Source organism: Gossypium hirsutum, chromosome D05 (genome assembly GCF_007990345.1).
Source record: "Gossypium hirsutum isolate 1008001.06 chromosome D05, Gossypium_hirsutum_v2.1, whole genome shotgun sequence".
In the NCBI taxonomy this organism is placed as follows: Eukaryota; Viridiplantae; Streptophyta; class Magnoliopsida; order Malvales; family Malvaceae; genus Gossypium; species Gossypium hirsutum.
The window spans coordinates 54,920,407-54,946,220 of record NC_053441.1 but is presented as its reverse complement, the minus strand read 5'-3'; the positions used below and the strand labels follow the sequence as shown (position 1 = coordinate 54,946,220).

The window sequence follows — 25,814 nt, the reverse complement described above, 5'->3', positions numbered from 1 at the left end:
CAAATCTTGAAGTGAAATAACAAATTGTTCATTGTAGACCACTTCCTTTCAAACACAATCTTGTTCCTTGCCAACCACACGGACCAGCATGCGCTTTCACTGATATCAGCCATAGGCTTTTGCACACACTTGTAAACTTTACCTTATTACAAAAAGAGTAAAAATCTAAGAACCCATCAACTGGATTCCATTCAACATCCCACCACTCAAAAAATTTTCACCAAAACCCGTCAATGAATTTGCATTGAAAGAAAAAGATGCTCCACGTTCTCTAGTTCTCTCTTGCACTAAGAGCAACCTCTCTCCAATTGACAAATCTGCACACCTCTTCTAATCAAGAACTCCTTAATAAGTAGCCTATCTATTGAAATCATCCAAAGGAAGCTTCTTACTCTAAGAGGTACCTTTAACTTCCAAATCTTATCAAAGGCGAAACTAATGTCTTCCACTCCTTCTTTGATCAGTAATTTTGATAATTTCTTCACCAAGAACATCCCCTTTATTATCATGTATCCATATTAGTCGATCCTCCTCTTTCACCAACAGTTCTTCACAAAAAAATTCCTTTTAATTTTGTCAATTTTATTAATCACAGCTACAGGCGCTTGAAAAACTGACATGAAGTAAATAGTCAAAGAGGATAACACTACGTTAATAGGCACAATTCTCACTACCCAAGAGAGAGAACGACACTTCTAGCCCAATAGTTTCCTCTCAACTCTTTCCACAATTCCATTCTAAGAAGAAATCTTCCTTGGGTCAGCTCTTAAAGGAATTCCCAAGTAATTGAACGACAATTCCCCTATCTTACACTTACAAATAGCAGCCACTCTATACATAAACTCCTCGTTAATGCCAAACCCTACAATCCATGACTTACGAAAATTAATACTTAACCCAGAGAAAATTTCAAAGTAATGGAGAATATACTTAGTATTCCTCACCACTTCCTTATCGGCCTTCAAAAATAAAATGGTGTCATCCGCGAATTATAGATGTGTGAATGACCAACCAGGTATAACATCTTTTATTCCCTCAATGATCCCCATCTCCTCAGCTTTATCCATCATCAAGTGCAGTACTTCCGTCACTAGAATAAATAAGAATGGTGATAATGGGTCCCCTTGTCTGAAACCTCTGTAGAGTCTAAACTCATTTGTGATTGTACCATTGATAAGCAATGCTGCTCTCGCTGTTAACACACACTCCAACATCCAACCAGTCCACCTCTTTCCAAAGTCTATTTTTAATAACACAAGCTCCAAAAATTCCCAGCACACACAATCGTAAGCTTTGGAAAAATCCAGCTAATATATCCCTCCGCACCTACCTTCTCCTTAACTGAATGTATTATCTCATTTGCGATTAATAATCCATCAAAGATTTGTCTTTCTTGAATGGATGCGCATTGTGTATCACTTACCACGGCCCCAATAGCTTCACGTAATCTTCTCGATAGAACCTTTGCCACTATTTTATACAACGAACACACCAAACAAATTGGTATGAATTTGGAAATGTCATTCAAATTTTCATTCTTAGGTATGAGTGCTATGAAAGACGAATTAATGCTTCTCTCCAACTTTCCAGTTTTATAAAATTTTGCCATCATTTCAAAAAAATCTTTTTGTACAATCTCCTAACAATTTCTAAAAAAGCATAGATTAAATCCATCCACACCTGGAGCTTTGTTCTCATCATAGCTCCACACCGCTTCCTTGATTTCCTCCATAGAAAAATGTACCTCAAGTTTCAAAGTTTCTTCTTCTTTCAGCCTATTGAATTTAAATACTGTTAAGTATGACTCCTACTTTCAGTCAAATTTAAGAAATAATCTTTTAGTTAAACTCTGTTTATTTGTTTCAGTCAAACACTGATTAGTTTAGATTATTTTATTATTTGACATATGAATTTAGCTTATAAATAGGCTCTTTTACAACCTTAGTAAAGACACCCATTAGAGATTAGAACTCATAACACATTTAAAGAATTTTGTGTTTACGTTTTGAGGGTTCTTTGTTTTCGGGTTTTTGGGGTTTAGTTTTATCTCCATCTTTTATACTCTTCGTTCTTTTGCCATTATAGTAAAATTATCTTTGCCCGTGGTTTTTTATCCTCTTTAGAGGGGGTTTTTCACGTTAAATTTGTGTGTTTAATTTCTCAATTTATTCCGCTATTTTTTGTTGCTTGTTGCTTAATCGAGTCGATCCCTAACAAGTGGTATCAGAGCTAGTTCAAAGATCAGCCCAGTCAGATATGACAACAACAAGGTTTGAAATTGAGAAGTTTGATGGTGAGACAAATTTCAATCTGTGGCAAGTTCGGATGATGACAATTCTAGTTCAATCCGATTTGAAAAAGGTTGTTACCGGGAAAAAGCCTGAGAATCTAAATAAAACAAAATGGGAAGAGCCTGATGAAAAGGCTTTGTCTACAATCCAGTTGTGTCTCACGAATACGGTATTGTAGGAGGTATTGATGGAGAAGACCTCATCCGCCTTGTGGAAAAGGTTAGAAATTCTTTATGCAACTAAGTCTCTGGCTAACCATTTAGTGTTGAAACAACGTCTATTTACGTTTCGCATGAACGAAGGTGAGCTTCTTAGAGATCACATCAGTCAATTCATTACTCTTTTAAATTATTTAAAGAACGTAGAGGTTCATATTGATGATGAAGATCAAGCTATGCTATTAATGTGCTCTTTACCCCCTTCATACAAGTCTTTCAGGGAGACCCTAATTTATGGCAGAGACAAACTCTCGTTCGAAGATGTAAAGGGTCATTTTTTAAGTAGAGACAAACTCGACAATGAGCTTCATTTGGATAGCAAGGCAGATAGGCAAGCTTCCATTTTGATAGCATCAAAGAAACGAGACAAATGGTGTTGCTATTGTAAAAGGTTAGGTCACGTCAAAGCAGATTGTTATAAATTGCGAAATAAAAGAGCTGCTAAGTGTAACGAGAAAGATATAGCTGGTGCTAATTTGATCGATGAAAGCGGTGATGATTTCTTGTTAGTGTCAACGAGTGATAACTCCAAGCTTATGTCCAAGTGGATCTTAGATTCAGGCTGTTATTTCCACATGTGTCCCTATAGAGAATGGTTTTCTACATACAGTTCAATTGAAGGTGGAGTTGGACGCATGGGAAACGATTCATCTAGTAAGGTAATTGGTATTGGTACTGTTAAAATTAGGATACACGATGGGATGATTAGGACACCCTCAGATGTCATGTATATACCTATTTTACGAAAGAATCTCATCTCCTTGAGTATTTTAGACTTGAAAGGATGCAGAATCAACATCGAGTCAAGCGGTATTGATGTATCTCGTGGAGCTCTCGTTTTGTTAAAAGGTAAAAGAACTGACAATCTTTATATTCTGGAAGGCTCTACAGTTACCGGTGAAATCGGACGTCCCTCGTCCGTTACAGAGTCGAAGTCAACTCGTTTAGAGTGGAGGCGACTTGGTCATAGGAGGGAAAAATGTATGACTATTTTGCTGAAGAGAGGTTCTCCTTTGGATGCAGGTTTTGAAAAGTTAGGGCACTGTGTTCGTGAAAATCAGACCCGGGTTAGTTTTGATTTGGCAGTGTACAAGTCGAAGGCTAGAAGTCTTCCAGTTTCTAAGCACAGATTCGACTTATTTAATTCCCTACATAGTTCAAGATAGGCTCGTGGCGGGCTTTGGCAAAGATGGTGTTGAGGAAATATGAATTAAGGTGGAGATTTGTTAAGTATGACTCCTATTTTCAGTCAAATTTTAGAAATAATCTTTTAGTTAAACTCTATTTATTTGTTTCAGTCAAACACTGATTAGTTTAGATTATTTTATTATTATTTGACATATGAATTTAGCCTATAAGTAGGCTCTTTTACAACCTTAGTAAAGACACCCATTAGAGATTAGAACTCATAACACATTTAGAGAATTTTGTGTTTACGTTTTGAGGGTTCTTTATTTTTGAGTTTTTGGGGTTTAGTTTTATCTCCATCTATTATACTCTTCGTTCTTTTGCCATTATAGTAAAATTATCTTTGCCCGTGGTTTTTTATCCTCTTTAGAGGGGGTTTTCCACGTTAAATTTGTGTGTTTAATTTCTCAATTTATTCCGCTATTTTTTGTTGCTTGTTGCTTAATCGGGTCAATCCCTAACAAGTGGTATCAGAGCTAGTTCAAAGATCAGCCCAGTCAGATATGACAACAATAAGGTTTGAAATTGAGAAGTTCGATGGTGAGACAAATTTCAATCTGTGGCAAGTTCGGATGATGACAATTCTAGTTCAATCCGATTTGAAAAAGGTTGTTACCGGGAAAAAGCCTGAGAATCTAAATAAAACAGAATGGGAAGAGCCTGATGAAAAGGCTTTGTCTGCAATCCAGTTGTGCCTCGCGAATACAGTATTGCAGAAGGTATTGATGGAGAAGACCTCATCCGCCTTGTGGAAAAGGTTAGAAATTCTTTATGCCACTAAGTCTCTGACTAACTGTTTAGTGTTGAAACAATGTCTATTTACGTTTCGCATGAACGAAGGTGAGCTTCTTAGAGATCACATCAATCAATTCATTACTCTTTTAAATGATTTAAAGAATGTTGAGGTTCATATTGATGATGAAGATCAAGCATGCGATTATTGTGCTCTTTACCCCCTTCATACAAGTCTTTCAGGAAGACCCTGATTTATGGCAGAGACAAACTCTCGTTCGAAGATGTAAATGGTTATTTGTTGAGTAGAGACAAACTCGACAATGAGCTTCATTTGGATAGCAAGGCAGATAGGCAAGCTTCCGTTTTGATAGCATCAAAGAAACGAGACAAAAGGTGTCGCTATTGTAAAAGGTTAGGTCACGTCAAAGCAGATTGTTATAAACTGTGAAATAAAAGAGCTGCTGAGAGTAACGAGGAAGATGTAGCTGGTGCTAATTTGATCGAGGAAGATGTATTGGTACTGTTAAAATTAGGATACACGATGGGATGATTAGGACACCCTCAGATGTCATGTATATACCTATTTTACGAAAGAATCTCATCTCCTTGAGTATTTTAGACTTGAAAGGATGCAGAATCAACATCGAGTCAAGAGGCATTGAAGTATCTCGTGGAGCTCTCATTTTGTTAAAAGGTAAAAGAACTGGCAGTCTTTATATTCTGGAAGGTTCTACAGTGACCGGTGAAATCAGACGTCCCTCGTCCGTTACAGAGTCAAAGTCAACTCGTTTGGAGTGGAGGCGACTTGGTCATAGGAGGGAAAAATGTATGACTATTTTGCTAAAGAGAGATTCTCTTTTGGATGCAGGTTTTGAAAAGTTAGAGCACTGTGTTCGTGAAAATCAGACCCGGGTTAGTTTTGATTTGGCAGTGTACAAGTCGAAGGCTAGAAGTCTTCCAGTTTCTAAGCACAGATTCGACTCAGTTAATTCCCTGCATAGTTCAAGATAGGCTCGTGGCGGGCTTTGGCAAAGATGGTGTTGAGAAAATATGAGTCAAGGTGGAGATTTGTTAAGTATGACTCCTATTTTCAGTCAAATTTTAGAAATAATCTTTTAGTTAAACTCTGTTTATTTGTTTCAGTCAAACACTGATTAGTTTAGATTATTTTATTATTATTTGACATATAAATTTAGCCTATAAATAGGCTCTTTTACAAGCTTAGTAAAGACACCCATTAGAGATTAGAACTCATAACACATTTAGAGGATTTTGTGTTTACGTTTTAAGAGTTCTTTGTTTTCGGGTTTTTGGAGTTTAGTTTTATCTCCATCTTTTGTACTCTTCGTTCTTTTGCCATTATAGTAAAATTATCTTTGCCCGTGGTTTTTTATCCTCTTTAGAAGGGTTTTTCCACGTTAAATTTGTGTGTTCAATTTCTCAATTTATTCTGCTATTTTTTGTTACTTGTTGCTTAATCGTTTCAATCGCTAACAAATACCATATCCATTTTCCATGTCCTCAAAGGGCAACTACAGTGGTCTTTAAAAAAATTAAACATCTTCTCTTTCAACTGTGTTAGAGTCTCCATCTTTCAACCATGTCGTTCTTGATTTTTGCCTCCAAACTGATTCCTTAAATTTAATTGTTTCCCCAAGTTCTAGATTCAACCTTTTCATCTCCTCCATTTCCAGCTTTGTTAACTCTCGATTATAGCTTTCATCATCCAGCATCTTATCCTCTCTTGTATCTCATTTATTTTTTTCCAATTCGTTTCGTGCATCACCATTCCATTTCCTAAGAGCTCCTTTTAACTTCTTCAATTTCCCCAATATTCTACCATTCGAGCTGCCCATTTCATTCCATTATTTTTTAATTAAACTCAAAAACTCCTTTTTGCTAAGCCACGCATTTATAAACTTAAAAGGTTTCAGACCCAAATCCACTGCTCCGTTAGTTAACAAAATCAGAATATGATCCGATACTGATCTATTTAGTCCCTCCTGTTGAAGATCTTCAAAATGTTCTAACCATTCTTCATCCATCAAAAACCTATCCAGCCTAATTTTCTTATCTAGTCCATACTATGTAGATTAGTTACCTGGAATATAAGGGGTTTAGGATTAGCAAACGATTTAGGAACATCATCAGTAAGCAATATATAGTTGTAACTTGAAATTTCTATTAATTAATTACTCTAATACTAATATGCATACCTTATTTTTTTATTTTTGGGCTATTATAAGCTAAAAAGAGGTGATGTTCCTAAATCAATCCAATGTTATATGTACGAAAGAGGAACATCTGAGGAAGAAGCTCGTGAGCACATAAGGAAGTTAATTGACACAACATGATAAAGATAAATGAAGATCAAAAGGCTAAACTTCCTTTCTCTCGGACGTTTATTGAAATTGCTAAGAATATTGCTAGAGTGTCTTTATTGATTACAAAAATGGCGATGGTCATGGTATTGAAGATAACGAAACCAAAGATAGAGTGTTATCATTATTTGTCCACCCATTTTTTCCCCAAATGATTAAGAACATTGGAATTATTTCCAAAAAAATTCTTAACTTTTAGTGTAATGTGTTAAATCATTTTATGATCTTTTAGTATGGTTTACAATAAACTTACGATAGTGTAAGGACTATCTTAGTACATGCTGATCTCCTTTGCTTTTGATGGTTTCTGCTTCTCTCTGATGTTCTATTTATGAGTCCTTTTAAGTCTTTACTTGTAACTCTATTCTTACAAATTGAATGCTATATGTTTGCTAAAATTAAAATAAAAAAAAGGAAAGAAAAGAAAAGAACAATGCCAAACATACCACATGAGCCCATGACCAAAAGAAATTTATTTTTACGTAATTATTATTAAATTATTTTTAAATTTAAATTAGTTTTTAATAAATAATAGAATAATTAAATATAATTTTAAAATTTTACATAAGCCATTAATATAAATTATTTGGCATCAAACTATTAAACTGATCAATTTAACCATAAAAAGTAAAGATGTTGAATTTTTTATTATTCATGTGTTATTTACTTATTATTAGATAAAATGATAATGTAACAACATGGACCATATGTTATTTTCACAATGTTTAACATGCCACATATCCACATAGCATGATTACTTTTAAAAATGTTATTTTTTCCTAAAATTAAAATTAAAGTTTTGATCACTTATCTTTTAAATAATTTTATTTAGGTCATTTAAATTTGAAAAGTTTACAATTTTGGTCACTAACTTTTTAAGTGATGGATTCTTTGTTTTGATATTATGAAATTCTCATATTTTGATTAGAATTTCTTTATTGGCTTATGTAATCTATAATAAACACTTAAATATATGATGATTTGGATATCAAATACTTCACTAGTGAATTTGGATATCAAATGCATGTGTCATAACATTGCTACACCATCCAATCGTTAGTCTCTAACGGTTATGTGACCATAAATTTTCATGTCCCATGTTAATGCCCAAATTAATATTTTTAACAATTGAATGATTTAGCCTAAACTCCTCGAATCATTAAATTGTTATCAATGTAATTTATACAAAAACATAGTAAACCTCTTAGCACTACAGCAAAACAGGTTTTTAGCTGCGTTTATAGCTACACTTGAACCAAAAACGCCGTAAAAGTTGTACATTAGTGGCGCTAGTATGAAAACACCGCAAAAGGTTAGAGCTATAGAGGCGTTTATGACAAAAATGTCGTAAAAGGTCAAGCATTAGCGGCGTTTCTAAAACAAACTTCGCTATAGGTCGAGCATTAGCGGCACTTTTTAAAAAACGCCACTATAGATCAAGCATTAGCGGTGCTTTTCAAAAAACGCCACAAAAAAGTTGAGCAAAACTTTTTGAGCTTTAGTGGCATTAGCGACGCTTTTTAAAAAAACACCATAGTAGGTCGAGCATTAGCGGCCCTATTTGAAAAATGCCAATATAGATCGAGCATTAGCAGCGCTTTTTAGAAAATACCGCAAAAAAGTTGAGCAAAACGACATCGTTTGTTGTTGAGATTTAGTGGCATTAACGGAACATTTTAAAAAATGCCGCAATAGATCAAGAATTAGTGATGCTTTGTCGAAAAACGCCGCTATAGATCGAGCGTTAGTGGCACTTTTTGCAAAATGCCGTAAAAAAGTTAAGAAAACGACGTCGTTTGTTGTTGAGCTTTAGTGGCATTAGCGGTGTTTGTGATTTAGGGTTTATTATTTTATAGTTAGGGTCTTAGTACTGTTCATAGTTTTAGGGGTTAGGCTATTAGGGTTAAGGGTTAGGGTTTTTGATAAAATGATAAAATTCAATTTCTTTTAGGGTTTAGGTAAGCAATAAGATTCTTTTTACTTACTTTTGTCCCTTGTAATATATATTTAGGGTTTAGGGTATAGGTTTATGGTTTAGGGTTTAAGGTTTAAGGTTTATGATTTAATGTTAAGAGTTTAGTGTTTACGGTTTAGGGTGTAGGTTTATGGCTTAGGGTGTAGGTTTATGGTTTAGGGCTTAGGGGCTTAGGGTTTAAGATTTAAAGTTTATGGTTTAGGGTTTATGGGCTTAGGGTTTATGGTTTAGTGTTTAGGGTCTAATTTTAAACAAAACGGTGACGTTTTGCTCATTGTATTCTCACCCATCATCCAAGTGGCTATCATGTATTCTTTTCGACAACTCATGCACTTTTTCATCCTCTTCTATTTATTATTTAACTAGTTTTTATATATTAATTAAAATAGAATTTATTTTTAATTTAATATTTAAAATCTTCAGAAAAAATTAATGACACGTGGAAAATATTTGAAAGTAAAAACATAGAAAAATATATGTTAAAATAATTTTAAAGTGTTTTGGGTATATGACTAATTAAATAATGTATTATTTAAAATAAATTAATATATTATTAATACATAAAATAATACAATAATATATAACTATTATTAAAAGTATTAATACATATATAATTCAAAAAATATATTTCACATCATGCTAACATAACATCATTTATATTATATTTAATGTCAATAAATAATTTAAAAATTATAAAAATCAAAAAATTAAATTCAAAATAAAAAAATATATAAAAAGTTCATAAAAATTCTAAAAAATTAACATGGAGTACATGAGGACTATCATGTAGGTTGTCATGTTTAAAAACTTAACATTTTAGTTAGCATTCTTATTGAAGAAAAGTCATTTTGACTCTTTTTCAAAAGGTTGATTGTCAAATTTGAAAAAGATTGAGGTCAAATTTAACTAAAAAAAGGAATAATGGCCAGATTGACAAAATATGTAATATTAAGGGCTAAATTTTACATTATGCCAATAATAAATAACTAAATTTGTGGTTTACTAGACAAAACTGTTAAGGGCAAAACGCAACTAGACCTGTTCATGGCTCGGATTACCCGTCTAGTCCCGAAGGCCTACTACAAATTTGAAAGGATTTGGGCAAAATATTAAGCATGAAAAATGTGCTTGGGAAAAAAAGCAGGCTCATTTAAAAAATAGGTCGGGCTCGGGTTGGGACATTCAAAGCCTGAGCCGACCCGGCCCGACCCTGTAACACCCCAAACATGGCCTAAACGTTATGGTCGGATCTGGCGTGTCACATTGAAGTGTCTTTCGAAAGATTGGACTTGTTGGTAAAAGTTTGTTTCTAGGCTTAAAAACCCCATAATTATTATTTAATAAATCATCTAGCCAAAACGTTTGTCTTGTTGTCTGCTTTTGATATAAAAGGTTGATCTAAAATCGGAGAAGCTTTTGAAAACTCTAATGTTTAAATTTCATGTCTTTAAAAACAGTAATTATTTTGAAAATTCATCATCTCCTAAACTAGAAGTTTAAAATAAGTAAGCAAGAGCCCAATTAAAATTTTAAACAATCTTAAAGGCCTTATTACATAAACAAAACCCAACATAAACATTAAATTTAAATGAAAGCCAATGTAGAACTGCTGCAGTTGTGTGGCCACCTCCGAGTCCCTCGCAACACCAAATCGCCTAAGACTGAGGATCATGGTTAAAAGGAAAGAGTGAGTTTACGAAACTTAGTGTGTAATCCCCTATCAGTCAATCAGTATACAATAAGCAGTAACAGTACAGTGTTAGCCTTAGCCCAAAAGAGTAACAATGTGGGCCTTAGCCCAATACAGTAACAAGTGGGCCTTAGCCCAATACAGTAACAATGTGGGCCTTAGCCCAATACAGTATCGGTACAGTGCAATAATGCAACCCATCCCAATCCACCCAACACACCACTATGAACCACCAACACACCAATCTGGGGATAAAATCGACCCACTCAGCCAACACACCAATATAACAGCAAAGTTGCCAGTAAAATAAACGACATCTAGCCATCAGTAGGTCCACAGTCGTCTTGGGTGACCCGTGCAACCTTATCAGTATAGTACACTTCCTCCAAATATAACAACCCATCCTCATGCAATATGTCGTGACATAATATCGTACGTGTATGCAAAATGTCATGCTCAATCACAGTCATACATGTAATAGAGCAAATCAGTCATAAACATAAGGCCATAATAGTCATTTCATCTCCTAGGGGTATAACAGTTATTTTACCCTAGGAGGGTATTTCAGTCATTTTATCTTGTGGGGGTAATTCGGTCATTTTACCCTATAGGGGTAATTTGATCTTTTTACCTTGTAGGGGTAATTTGGTCATTTATTGACCTCTCAAAAGGTTCGCAGTCGCCTCAAGCGACTCAGGTAACCTAAATGGTCATAACAGTGTAAATGGGCCAAGGCCCAGTACTCAGCCCAAGTGGGCCCACACGCTCGTGCAGCCCGCTGAGCCTAGATTTTGCCACGACTATGGAATCCACATAGCCCAGTGTAGTATTTGCCTTAAATAGTGGATTTCATCTGTGTGGGGCCCACAAGCCCATTGAACCCACACAGCCCATTTCAGCCCAACGTGGCCCATTACGGCCTAAGCCCATGAAAATGCTCATGGAGGCCTCTACAGTTTATCGCCCATGATTCGCAGGTTTGGCTTTCCACACGAGTGATCACATACTCGTGTGGTCTCAACGCCGTATTTTAGCTTTTCAGCTTTTGCCGTTCTAGAGTTACAGTTACAAGCGCCGCTAAAAGCCTGTTTTGTTGCAGTGTAACTAATAAAATAAGTAATTATAAAATAGTAGCATATGATAAAATAATAAATAATTGATAAATAGTTGTAATTCTTAATAGCATAGCAGTAGCTAATAAAATTCTAGTATAAATGCTATAACAGTACATGATAGATATTTGATAGTATATAAATAAATTTTTGATTATATACCATAATTTTTATAATATCAGAGTGTAGTTATGCTTTTAGGATTATAATTTTTAAAATTTGAACCGATTCCGACAACATGAATGTTGAAACCTATTAAAATTATTATTTTTTATATCTGGGAATATTAGTATTATTAAAGTGTATTTGAAAAAAAAATACACGGTGCCAATGAACACTGTGCCAACTCTAAAAAAAATTATTTTTTATAGACCGAGCAATCATCGGGCAATCATTACAAGATGATGGAGGGTGGTGCCGAGGGTGAGATGACTGGCATCAACATGCACTGTAGAAAACAAGTCATTTTCGTAAAAAATTTATACATGGGTTATTTTCATAAATAATCAGTTATTAAATACAATTTTGAAAAAAAAGCCTGCATGATGTGGTGTATTATTGAAATTTGTTAGCTTGTCTTCATTGAAATAATTACCATTTGTGTAGAGGTCCACACGAAGTAATAAAACTTCCGTTTTGTTTGATCCTAGATCATCTGAAATATCTTAAGGAATTTTTTTTGCATTCTAATCATTTCAAATAATATAATAATGAATATTGTTTACTTGAGAATATCACTCAAATAAAAACGAGTACAAATTAATAATTTAAACAAAAATCATCAAGACAAAAAGTAAAAGAAAAATAAAAGCATGTGAATCGTATTTTTACTAAATAAACATTAACAACTCACTAAATTAACCATAAAAATATAATTTATTTAAAAAATATAGGCACTAACAACATGTACTATTTTTTTAAAACTTATATTATTTTTTATAAGTAAAATATAACCTACGTTATCATTGCCTTCAATATTTTTTTTACATATTAATGTTTGTTACTGTATGTATCAACAAAAAATACTTCTATATATACAACTTCGCATTGTTCCAATTCATTCTCCATACCAAGTGATAACGATTTATTAAGCAGTAGTTTGAAGCTTTGGAAATGGCTTTTTGCCTTAGTTCATTCTCGTTGTGCAGTTTCCCCGTTTGCCTTAGTTCATTCTAGTTGTGCAGTTTCCTCGTACACTCAAAATGGAAAAGCTTCTCATACGATGGGTCAAGCTTCCGGAAGTTAACTGTTTTTTCTGCCTCACAAAGTGATACTACAAACAGAACTTCTATTGAAGACGCCAACATAACTAGACGATCGGCTAATTACCACCCTTCTATTTGGGATTATGGTTATGTTCAGTCACTCAGAAATGATTTTGTACAAGTATATTTCAGATTCTTAGTGCATATATATGTTGCAGTTGACAATATTTTTGTTTTGATTTTCCTTTTTAGAGTAAGCTAACAAAAAACTTGATGTGACCTGTGTGTCTAGGATGAATCGTACCAGGTACGAGCGAGCAAACTAAAGGAAGAAGTGAGGATGATGCTTGGAAATGTGGTGGATCCTTTGGAGAAACTTGAGCTTATTGATACCTTACAAAGACTTGGCTTGTCCTATCACTTTGACGCTGAAATAAACAAAACATTGAAGAATATAAGTACCGATCGCATTAATTCTGTTGCATGGAAGAAAGACAATTTATATGCTACAGCTCTTGAATTTAGATTGCTCAGACAAAATGGGTATAAGGTGGATCAAGGTAAAAACAAAAATTAAAAAATTGGATGTATCAAATTTTTTATCTAATTTAGTGATACTTAACATTGAATTATTTTTATCCACTAGATGTTTTCACTTGTTTTATGGATGATGTTAGAAACATTAAATCAAGCCTCAATCAGGATTTTAAGGGACTGCTCAGCCTGTATGAGGCTTCATACCTCATATTAGAAGGTGAAACAATATTGGAGAATGCTAGAGAGTTAGTAGCTAAACTTCTCAAACAGTATTTGAAGGAGAACAATGATCATCAATATCTTTGGATGCTTGTGGACCATGCCTTGGAGCTACCTCTACATTGGAGGATGCCAAGGTTGGAAGCTAGATGGTTCATAGACGTGTATGAGAAAAACAAGGACAAAAATCCCATTATCTTAGAGCTTGCCATATTGGATTACAATATAGTCCAATCTATACACCAGGAAGATCTTAGATATGTTTCAACGTAAGTATGCCTACTGCATAGTAGTTCAAACTTAACTCGCATATGCTTTAACACAAGTATGATTTCGTTTTTCTTTTTACTTTTATTATTTAGATGGTGGGAGGAACTTGGTCTTGGCAAGAGGTTTAACTTTGCTAGAGATAGGCTGATGGAAAACTTTTTATGGAGTGCGGGAATGATAATTGCTCCTGAGGATGGAAAAAGTAGAATATTTCATACAATGGTCAATGCGCTAATAACAGTTATAGATGATGTTTATGATGTTTATGGAACCCTAGATGAGTTGGAGCTCTTCACGGATGTTGTTGAAAGGTTTGCACATCTAATTTTATCTTCTCTTGGTAATTGTTACCAATGTTTAATAAGCTTAAATATATATGTTGGTGTAATTTCAGATGGGATATAAATGAAATACATAGGCTTCCAGACTATATGAAGATATATTATCATGCTCTTTACAATTCCGTACATGAAATGGCGTTTGACACTCTTAAGGAACAAGGGATAGATGTCATTCCCTTTCTCAAGAAACTGGTATTAAACCAATTTCTACTCTCTTTCTTGCTTTTCCTCATCAGCTCTATTTGATTTGTTTTATTCATTTAGTGGACAGATCTTTGTAAAGCATATTTGGTGGAGGCAAAATGGTATTACACTGGATATACGCCAACCTTACAAGAGTACATTGATAATGCTTGGATTTCAGTAGGGGGTTCTTTAATGCTTGCTCATTCTTATTTGGTAACTGACCATATAACCGAAGAGGGATTGCACAACATCCAAGAAAATTACTCCGATATAATATATGGGTCCTCCTTAATTATACGATTAACAAACGATTTAGGGACATCACCGGTAAGCAATATATAGTTGTAAACTTGACATTTCCATGAATTAATTACTCTAGTACTGATATGCTTGCCGTTTTTTTTTGGGGGGGCTAGCATGAGCTAAAAAGAGGTGATATTCCTAAATCAGTCCAATGTTATAAGTACGAAAGTGGAGTATCTGAAGAAGAAGCTCGTGAACACATAAGGAAGTTAATTGACGCAACATGGAAAAAGATAAATGAGGATCAAATGGCGAAACTTCCTTTCTCTCGAAAGTTAATTGAAATTAGTAAGAACATTGCTAGAGTGTCTTTATTGATGTACCAAAATGGCGATGGCCATGGTATTGAAGATAAGGAAACCAAAGATAGAGTGTTATCGTTATTTGTCAACCCAATTTCTTTGCCCAAATGATTAAGAACATTAGAGTCATTTCCATACAGGGTCAAGAAAATTGTTAGCTTTTAGTGTAATATGTCAAATCATTTTATGATCTTTTACTATGGTTTACAATAAACTTATGGTAGTGTAAGGACTATCCTAGTACATGTTGTTCCCTTTGCTTTTGATGGTTTCTACTTCTCTACATTGTTCTGTTTATGAGTCTTTTAAGCCTTTGTTTGGAACTATGTTCTTATAAAATGAATGCTACATGTTTTCTAAAAACAAAAGAAAAAAGAGAGAGGAAAGAAAAGAAAAATGTCAAACATAATACATGATCCCATGACAAAAAAATATTATTATGTAATTTTTATTAATTTATTTTTAGATTTTAAATTATTGTTAATAAATAATAAAATAATTATATATAATTTAAAATTTTTACATAAACTATTAATATAAATTATTTCAAATCACACTATTCAAGTAACCAATTTAAGCAGAAAAACTAAACATGTTAAAAAATTTTATTATTCGTGTTTTTGTTACTATTTATTAAATAAAATGATAATGTAACAACATCTACCATATGTTAAATGCTATTTTCACAATGTTTAACATGACACATATCTGCATAGCATTACTACTTTTAAAAATGTTTTTTTTCTTAAAATTTAAATTACAATTTTTATCATTTATCTTTAAAAAAATTCTATTTAGGTCATCTAACTTTGAAAAGTTTACAATTTGGTTACTAACTTTTTTTAAGTGATGAGTTCTTTATTTTGACATTATAAAATTCTCATATTTCGATTAGAATTTCTTAATTGGCTAATGTAGTCTATAATAAACACTTAAATATATGATGATTTGGATATCAGATAAATACATGTATCATAACACTGTTACACCATCCAATCATTAGTCTCTAATAACAGTTATGTGACCAAAATTTTTTATATCCCTAATGTTAATGTCCAAATTAATATTTTTAACAGTTTAATGATTGCGTCTAAACTCCTCGAATCAGTAAATTGTTATCAATATAATTTATACATAAAATATAGTAAACTTCTTAACAAAAAAATAAGCAATTATAAAATAGTAGCATATGATAAAATAATAAATAATTGATAAATGGTTGTAATTCTTAATAGCATAACAGTAGCTATTAAAATTGTACGTAGTAGAAATACTATAACAGTACATGATAGACATTTAATGGTATAAAAATAAATTATTGATTATATACCATAATTTTTATAATATCAAAGTGTTTTAGGATTATAATGTAATATTTAATAGATTAATTGATTTACATGTGTTTAGATTTTAAAAATTATTAATTAATACGTTAATTCAAAATTATTTTAAAGTTTAAATTAAATTAGGATGATACTAAAAGTTATTTTTTAGACATCCAACAATAGTTTGGGCAAATTATTAAAATTGTCACTTTTGTTTGTCTCAAGTTACATTTTAATCATTTATGTTTGAAATGTTACGTTTTTGTCAATTACGTTATCATGTCGTAATAGTTTAGTCACTGAGCCGTTAATTGTCGTTAACGGTGTAACAATAAGCTGACCTGACACATTAAATCATCATTTTAAACGAAAATTTTAGGTTAAATTCTACAATTGGTCTCTATATTTTTTTTTCATTTTGAGCAATTTAATTTTTTTCTTTTATGGTTTTTTAACTTTCCTTTTTTTTCTTTATTTTCCATTCTCTTCTGCTTCTCCCTCTATTTTTCTCCCTTCTTTATTTCTTTTAACGTTGTTTTTCTATGTTTTGTATTTGTTAAAACTAGTCCACAAGCTCGCCTCACTCGAAAAAATTAAATTGTTCAAAAAAATAAAAATATAGGGACTAGTTTTAACAAATATAAAACATAGAAAAACTATGCTAAAAGAAATGATGAAGGGAGTAAAACAGAGAGAGAAGCAGAAGAGAATGGAAAAAAAGAAGAAGAAAGTTAAAAGAAAATAAATAAAAAATTAAGTTGCTCAAAATGAAAAAAATATAGGGACCAATTGTATAAATTAATCTAAAATTTTTATTTGAAATGATGATTTAACGTGTCACATCAACTTACTGTTGTACCGTTAATGGCAATTAACGGCTCAGTGACTAAAATATTACAACACGATAGCGTAAGTAACTAAAATGTAATCTGAGATAAATAACAGTGACTATTTTAGTAGTTTACCCTAATAGTTTACTGATTTATATCTTTTTAAAAAGAATTTTTAATTAATATAATATATTTTCTAACATTAGATTAATTCTCCTTAATAATATTTAAATCTTAATTAGTGTTGATTAATTGGATAAAATTAATATAAAACTTTTAATAAATTTACTAAGAGTTTAAATTATATTAGATCAATTTTTAGACCTCTAATAACAATGTGTCACTTTTTATTTTTTAATGGAATTTCTAATCAATATATACTTTCTAACATTAGATTAATTCTCTTTTAACAATATTTAAATCTGTGTTAATTAATTAGATAAAATTAGAGTAAAACTTTTAATAAAATTAATAATAATAGTAATGTAACGTTTATCAGTTTTTTTTTCAATTAGATTTATAATTTAGGGAAAGGGTTAGATTAGGAAATAAGCTTTAAATGTGTTTAGAATTTAGGGTTTTACATTTTTATTTAAAAATAAATTAATTTTAAAGTAAAAATAGTAATAAGAGTTAACTTGATGTTTCTTGATGTATTATATTATTTATGCACCCTAAAAGAATATAATGTTACATGTTACTATTGGATGCTTAAAATGTTATTTTTTAATATCACCCTAATTTAAATTAAACTTATAATTCTGTGCTTATGTTCTTTTTTTTATGCTGAAAATTTTAAACAATATTATTAGTAGAAGAGTTATATATTTATATATATCTTCTTCTTTATAATATTATTTTTATATATAATGATTTTATGAGACAGACCTATCTTTTTCATAAATAAATAAAAAATTGTGAATACCAATATAAGGAGCGAAACGAAATTTTGAAAAATTAACGAATACCAATTAAAAGAGGGAAACACAAGTTCAAATCTCACACATCTAATATCAAATTTTATTGATATTAAATTAGACTGAACGATTAGAAAATAACAATGGAAAAAATTATAAAAGAAATCTTTTAATTAAGAAATTGACAAAAAGAAAACTAACAAAAAAAGACTAAATTTGTAAATACTCGAAGGTTAGTGGTGTTAAAAATTGTAGTTTCCGAACATCGTTTTTGTAAACTGAGCTCGTAGATGGCTGTGTGGACCGCCCGTGTGCAGCACACACCTATGTGTCCACTCGTGTGGTCATGAAACCACCCAAAACAATCTAAAAATTGTGCTTTTGATATCGAAACGGTCCCCAAACCTTTGTAACTGAGAAATATCCCAAAATATATAGAATTTCATGGTATTTAATAGCAATACAATACTTCAATTAATCAATTTTAAAACACACAAGAAATTTCTAAATTCTATAGAACCCAATAGTAATTCGATACCGAAGTTAAACAGTTTCAGAACACACACCTGATATACGCTTCCTGCGCACTAACAATCGACCAACGTGCCTCAACTTATCGTTATGAACTTGATTCTGAAAAGCTCAACAATACTTCTACTCGAATCCAAATTGAAACAAGAATAAAAAATACGCTAACCTCCAACGAGACAGAAATCAACAACGAAATTGGAGCAGAAAAATAAAATCGAAGAACAAAATAAAAGAATTTAATAACAAATAAAAAGAGAAGTGAAAGAAACCTTAAAGAATCCGAAAAAACAATTTAAGAGTTAGAGAGAGGGACAAACCTGAGGGAGGAAGAAAGTGAGAAAGAAAACCTCATCATTCCAATTAAAAAAATACAATAAAAATAAATAAGTTTTTAAAACTAAACAAAAATAAAAGTATAATAAAATTAATTCCTTAAAGTACACGTGAGGACTCAAACTCGGGACCCAGAGGTAAACAAACACACCCACTACCACCGAACTAGTAGGCTCATTCTGACATTAAAGCGTGACAATAACTTCAACTGCTCAACCTACTCATTGACCCTAACTACAAACCTCAAAACTTCGAACCTTAAATTTTGGAGTGTTACATTAGGTTCGCTAATAAGTCAATGGTTCCGTATAGATTTTTATATTTTTCCTTAGAATTTGAGAGTAGAATGAGCCTGCTGATTTAGTGGTAGTGGGTGTGTTAGTTTACCTTTGGGTCTCAGGTTTGAGTCCTCATGTGTGTTAAAAGTGGAATTAATTTTATTCTAGTTTTGGTTTAAGTTTTATTTTGTTTTGTTTTAAAGTTTTATTTATTTATTTTATTTTGAAAGTATGAAGTTATCCCAAAATTTCTTTTACATTCTCCCTCTTCTATTCTTTTCTGTTTCCCCAATTTTTAGTTTTTGCTTGTTTTCTCTTTGCTTCTTTTGTTTCTACATTTTTTTTATTGTCCATTGGTCAAGGGTTGATTGTTCTATTATTTTCCATCAAATTGGATGTTGAATCGAGTAGGTTTTGTCTCTTGGGATTTAGGAAAGATTTGATTTTGTTTCTTTTATGTTGTTTAATTGAAGTTCTTATAGTTTAGTTCATCTGTGAAATTAAGTTTCAGAAAGATTTTGTGGAGGTGAATCGGTCAGTTCTTGATGCTTGAGATCTCGATTATCAGGTGTGTTTCTAAACAATTAGTGGTTAGGGATCGTTTTGCTATCAAAATATATGATTTTTAGCCTTATTCGGTTCAATTTCGTGACCACACGAGTAGCCACACGGGCGTGTGTCGCACATGGGCGGTCCACACAGCCATGTGTCGCGGTTGAAATTAGGGTATTTTTTAGTCACACGGTCTGGAGTGTTCCACATGGGCTGGCCACACAGTCATGCGACCCCTATTTGAGGATTTTATCAATTTTCACGCGGGAATGTGCCTTAGACACACGCCTGTGTTCCTCGGCCACACGGGAGTGTGAACTAGCCATACGGTCGTGTCTACCTTGCTTCCCAAATTATGCTAAAATTTGTACAATTGCGCAGTGAGTTACATGAGCAGTCCACACGGCTATGTAACTCTACCACACGAGCGTGTACCTCAGCCACACGGTCATGTGCCTCCATCACACGATCATCTAGACCCTCACATGGTCTGGACTCCTCAACATGGCCTGGGCACACAGTCGTGTGGCTCAGTTTTACAGAATTTGTTCTGTGTTGGAAAATTGACTCAGTTTAGTTCTTGTGTAATTTGACCCTTATTCAAGCCTCTGCAATTGTGTTTGGGACTCCGTTATAGCTTGGATTCATGTATGTATTGTTCTTATAGGTGTTAAGTTTAGTTGATCGGAATAAAAGAATTGATGTGATATGATTAGTGTACTTGAGTTATTTTCTAGCTATTGTTACTTAGCAAGTGTATACAAGTGTCATTGATTCTGAATTTGCTCAACTGAATATTTATTTATGTTTCTGTGAGTCTGTTAGTGAATTGTGTGCATTCCTACATTTGCATAAAAATTTTAGATTTTGGTTGTGAAGAGAAGAAATAGTGATTTGGCAGTTTAATTGCAATATTTCTGTACAGCGGTTTACCGCATTATATTATACATATGTCATCTCAGCTGCATATTTTTATTCGAGTGGCTTAGTTCCACATTTGTGGTGTGTAGGGTGGATGGGCCTATTACGATCCTATATGGTGTGCAGGGTGGATGGCCTACTGTAGCCCTAATTTTGTGTGCAAGGTGGACGAAGTGGTGTTTGGTTGGTTGGGTGGGTTTTAATGTTCATTGCTACTCATCCGAGCATGATTTTTTGTGTTTACATTTGAATATGAATGTTAGATCATTAGTAATTAAGTTGTTAAGTTCTTATGGTAAGGTAATATGCATGTTATGAATTTGTGTAGTTTTGTGTGTTTTCGGTTCGCATATTTGTTATGAATGTTGATATTGCGAGTAAGTTAATTCAGTGGAGATTCCAATTTACAAACAATTCTATTACTTTGTTTACAATCGTTAATTTATGTTCTAAATTGTTCTAATTACTTAGTCTTAAGACTCACATTGAGCTCTCGTAGCTCACTCCCTTTTAGTTTCTTCCTTTCAGGTAATTCGCGTGGTTAAGCTCTAAACTCAGCACATCAGAGGTCTTAAAAAGTTTTGGTGTTGGTCGGTTTAAGTAAAATTTCCATAAGTTTAGTATGGTTGGTTTTAAAATTTTTTGTAAGGCGATTATACAAACTGTGGTATGGGTTTGGGTGTGGGCTTTTCATTAAACTATGTGTTTTCAGTTTTGAACGACATTTTGAAAGTTTCACGCACAGTTTTTAATTAGGTTTTCCGTTCTTGTTCAAAAGTTCATATATTTTGAGAAATGACCTATGGTCTTCTATTATAAAGAAAACAACATATTTTTGGCTGTATTTTTTATTCAAAATTTTGGGTTACAATTGGAATATTTTGGTGTATTTTGAAACTGTTCAAGAAACATCAATTTGATTTATTTCTAACTTGTTTTTAATTCCAATTAAATACTATTTCAAAATATAAATAAGTTTTATCTAATTTTCTAAATTTAAGAAGCATAATGGTTTATCAAAGAATTTTCTATGTTTAAAACAGAGTTTTTGTTTCGCCACTTTGGGTGGCCAATGTAACCTTCGGAATCCGACTAAAACTTCTGAGCCAGGTTTCGGGGTGTTATATGTTAAAGTTTAGAAAATTTACCATTGAAGAATGCTTGAGGTTTTTATGTTTGATGATGTGTTTCAAAGCTTAGTATTGGAAAAATGACTAAATTGTGAAGTAATTGGTAGTTATGTACAATAGGGAGTAAATATTGTAATTTTTTTAGTAGATTCGATTAGAAGAGTATAATTGAAATCATATTGAAAAATAAAGTTTGGTTTCGGAAGTTATCCTAGCATCGATTTTAGGTACTAAATTGACCAACTTGCAAAAGTTTTATAAATTTTTAATTGAGTTTAAATTTGATTGCGTATTGCTGAATCGTTGTGTTGTTGTGTTGTGTTAATCTATAGCTAACATCAACCTATATTCTTCTAAAAAGAAAGGAAAAGACAAAGCCGTCGACGAATAGCTCAAAAATTTTGATTTGTGTCTCTATAATCCAAACTACTTTGAATTGTTGCATTAAGAATTGTTTTTGATTGGTAAGATCATATGGTGAGCTAGTATTGATAAAAAAAATGAGTTGAATTGATTAAATTTTGATTACTTGATACTTAAAGGGTAATTTGAATAAATGTGGAAATATTGTATATTGTATATTGTTATTAATGAAAAATTAAAGCTATATTGTAATGAAGAATATTGCCACATGTATGAATCAATGTTATGATTATGAGATTGTGATATGAACTAAGATATTGAATACAAAATGGAAATGAGAAATTGATACCCTATTAATTGTTCGGGCTAAGTTAGTTATAGTTGGCATGCGATAGGATAGGAAGAGTTTAGGGTTACTTCGACTACCTGTCGATGAGGCACTGAGTGCCAAATTACTTCGGTTATACCAATGAGTGTTGGGCACAACATATTGCTTCAGATTTATCCTATGAGCTACTAAGTGTCAAACTAGTCTGATTGGTTGGATCTGTGTATCCATCCGAATCCAAGTTAGGTTAATAAGAGGTTCAAAATGTGAAATGGAATAACAAGATTTGAAAGAAATCAATATAAAAATGAGATGATATTCATTGAAATTGAAAGTTCGAAATTAAATGAGAAATGTGACATTTTATTTTCGAAAATATATGTATTAGAAGTTATGATGGTAATAATACTTAAATGATGGTATGAATTGATATTAAATTGATATAGACACATTATGATTCTAAACTCATGTTTTGTATAATTTATAATATGCTTTAAATTTGGATTATAGAAATACCATTAAGTTCATACTCAGGGTACGATTTTATTTCTCGTACACAGGTTTGATTTTGCTTGTGAATGATCTCAAGCATCAGCATCCAATAAGAAAATCCAAGACTCAACAAACGTGGAGAATTTTCCTTTTTGTCAGAGCACATGACATGTACCTAAGTGTGTCATTTGGCTATTTGTGATGTTTGAGTTAGTAAATGTCACATCCCAAAAACCGAGTTAGTAGAAATTGAGTTAGTGAAATCAAGAGTGGTCCCGCATTGATTTTGAGTTAAGATTGTGAAAATTTTGTGAAGCAAATTAATTTGGTTCAGTGGTTAATTGTTGTGCTTGTGTGTGAAAGGTTCTGTGTTTCAATATTTTTTCCTTGTATTTTCTTATTCTTGCCTAAACCCCTATCTTTGAATATCTGGCTTATATTTAATTTTCTTTCAATTGTGTTGACAAGAACGGGTTTGCTAGTTCAGTGGTAAGGCTGCAACTTACCATTTGGTCTTGTATTAAAATAGACAAGAATGGGTTTGCTAGTTCAGTGGTAAGGCTACAACTTACCATTTGGTCTTGTATTAAAATATTTGTGTTTGTGAAACAAAAATACTTATACTCCCCTTGTTGTGTCGCTTATTCTATAAAAAATTTAATCAAATTTAAACTCTAAGGGAAAATCTAATAGGTTAGGGTTTTGTTTTATTATATTATATTATATTTTTAATTTTTGAAAAATTGGTTTCCAAAAATCTCTCTCACCTTCTCACATTACTCTCCCACACCCTTACTTTTGCCTTTTGTTTTTTTATTTTTTTTCTATTCTATTCTCCCTAACTCCAGTGTTCTACTCTTTCCTTGTTTCTATTTATTTTTCTTTTACATTTTTTCCTTCTTTGTTTTTTTACATATCTGATATTCCCTTTTTTGGAAACAACCAATGCTTTATCATTTTGCTGCCTTTTATTTTCAAATTAAATTGGCGAGGGTTGGTGCCACCACATTTGAAGTGATATTTTCTATTATGTTTTATTTTGATTATTTTGAAATCCTTGGTTTAGGCAAAGTAAGGTTGGCATCTTTTAAATAATCCAAATTCGTTATTAGTGAGAGTTCTAAAAGTTAAATACTATTCATAGAGTGATTTTTTGGAAGCTAGGTTTGGGAATCTACCTTCGTATACCTGGCAGAGCATTTAGGCTGTTAAGGGCCCTCTTGAGAAGGGACAAAATTAACATCATGGAGGACGCTTGGATCCCAGGCTATGCAAATTACAAGATCAGTGGAACAGTCAGTCCAAACGGCAATTCTAAAGTATCAAATTTAATCGACAGCTCGAATATGACTTGGAGAGTTAAGTTGATCCAGGATACCTTTTCTGATAGAGGATCGTGCGCGGACCAAGATCGATTTGTCAAGTCACGGAAAAAGTCCAACGAGAGCTATAAAAACTTGGGCTGAAACGGAACAGAAAACAGAAAATTAACCTCAAAGATCAAGAAACCCAAATCGAGATAGAAAATAGTATACTTGGGCGGCAAGAAATTTGGAAAATATGAATAAAGGACGTTTCTTGATGCCAAAGAATGTTGCAAAAATAGATCTTAAAGTTTGGAATGGCTAAAACGCAATAAGAACAATAAAACAAGTTAACCAATAATTCGACACAAGCAGAAAAAAATTAAAGAGGAATAAACAGCAAGAAAAATAAAGAAAGTCCTAAGAAGCCTTGAAATCAAGAAAGATTTCACAACTCCCTTCAATCGGCTCCAATCTACCCTTCAATGTAGAAACACGGCAAGAAGAAGGCTGAAGATGGCTCCCACAATCTAAAATATTGTTAAAACTACTTTTAAAGAAAACTCAAGAGAAAATTCTTGGAGAAACTCAAAGAAAATTCTCATTCAACAAAAATTTGATTTCATTCTAATTGATTGCTAAGGGTGGCCGGCCAAGCCATATTATAGGCCTTTTAACTATTTTCTTAACCCTACTAGGAAAACTAAAAAAAAAACCTTAATTATTAACTTCAAGGAAAATTCGGCCAAGGCTTTCAATGGGCCTCTTGGGCTGAATTTTTACATAGGAATTTATTCATAAAGTCTAAAAATTAAAACTAAGTATTTAAAGAATTAAAATCTTACAAATTGGGCCACTCTGACAATTTGGCCTGATTTTCAACTTAGTCCAATTTAAACTTCTTGGTTGGGCTTGGAACATCTTATTGGGTCGTATCTTCAAGAACTTGGGCTTGTAATCCGTTCTCTCTCGAAATTGGCTCGTTGATGCTTGTAACTGAGATCTAATGCGCTTTAGCTGCAAGATTCAGTTTCTTGGGCCAAGATTTCCAAGATTTGAAATCTTGATTTTCTTAATTCTTGAAATCGCTCAAAACAGCAAAATTGGACCAAGATTCAGTTTCTTAATTTTCTTGAAAACAAGAAAGTGAATCTTGATTTTCTTTTTCCTTTGTGTACGCATCCAGGGCCTTGCTAATGAAGTCTTGAACGATTCTATTTAGTTTCATATGCATTTCCTTGGCCATTGACCTCATTATTGGGCCTTGTGGTAATTTGAGCCCATCACGTTCTTGAGCTTGAATTGGGCCTTTATGACTCGTATCATTCCCCCCTTCCTCAAAAAGATTCGTCCTCGAATCTAAAAAATCAAATGGAGATAAGTCAGCCACATTGAAAGTAGAACTTACATTGTACTCACCAGGTTGGTCAATTTTGTATGCATTATCATTGATCCGCTTGAGTACTTGGAAAGGCCCATCGCCTCTTGGGTCCAACTTGGTCTTTCTTTTTGTAGGAAATCGTTCTTTCCTCATATGGAGCCAAACCCAATTTCCGG

The 25,814-nt window shown here is 32.6% G+C and overlaps 2 protein-coding genes across 3 annotated transcripts; one reads left to right on the top strand and one right to left on the bottom strand.

The window, feature by feature from the left end:
• Positions 1 to 737: 737 nt before the first annotated feature.
• On the bottom strand, positions 738 to 1,732 carry LOC107902401 (uncharacterized). The gene is made up of 3 exons (XM_016828592.1): positions 1,681 to 1,732; positions 1,013 to 1,240; positions 738 to 862 (listed from the first exon to the last, which is right to left on the bottom strand). The coding sequence occupies exons 1-3, from the start codon at positions 1,730 to 1,732 to the stop codon at positions 738 to 740; spliced, it is 405 nt and encodes a 134-aa protein (XP_016684081.1).
• Positions 1,733 to 12,648: 10,916 nt separating this feature from the next.
• LOC107904030 (terpene synthase 10) lies at positions 12,649 to 15,196 on the top strand. Of its 2 annotated transcripts, XM_016830303.2 has the most exons (7): positions 12,649 to 12,976; positions 13,088 to 13,355; positions 13,442 to 13,820; positions 13,914 to 14,132; positions 14,216 to 14,354; positions 14,427 to 14,675; positions 14,765 to 15,196. In XM_016830303.2, the coding sequence occupies exons 2-7, from the start codon at positions 13,136 to 13,138 to the stop codon at positions 15,062 to 15,064; spliced, it is 1,506 nt and encodes a 501-aa protein (XP_016685792.2). In that variant the 5' UTR covers positions 12,649 to 12,976; positions 13,088 to 13,135; the 3' UTR covers positions 15,065 to 15,196. The 2 variants fall into 2 exon arrangements, with proteins under 2 accessions (XP_016685792.2, XP_040948136.1); XM_041092202.1 differs by lacking the exon at positions 12,649 to 12,976 and having other exon boundaries at positions 13,226 to 13,355; positions 13,498 to 13,820.
• The last annotated feature ends 10,618 nt before the right edge of the window (positions 15,197 to 25,814 follow it).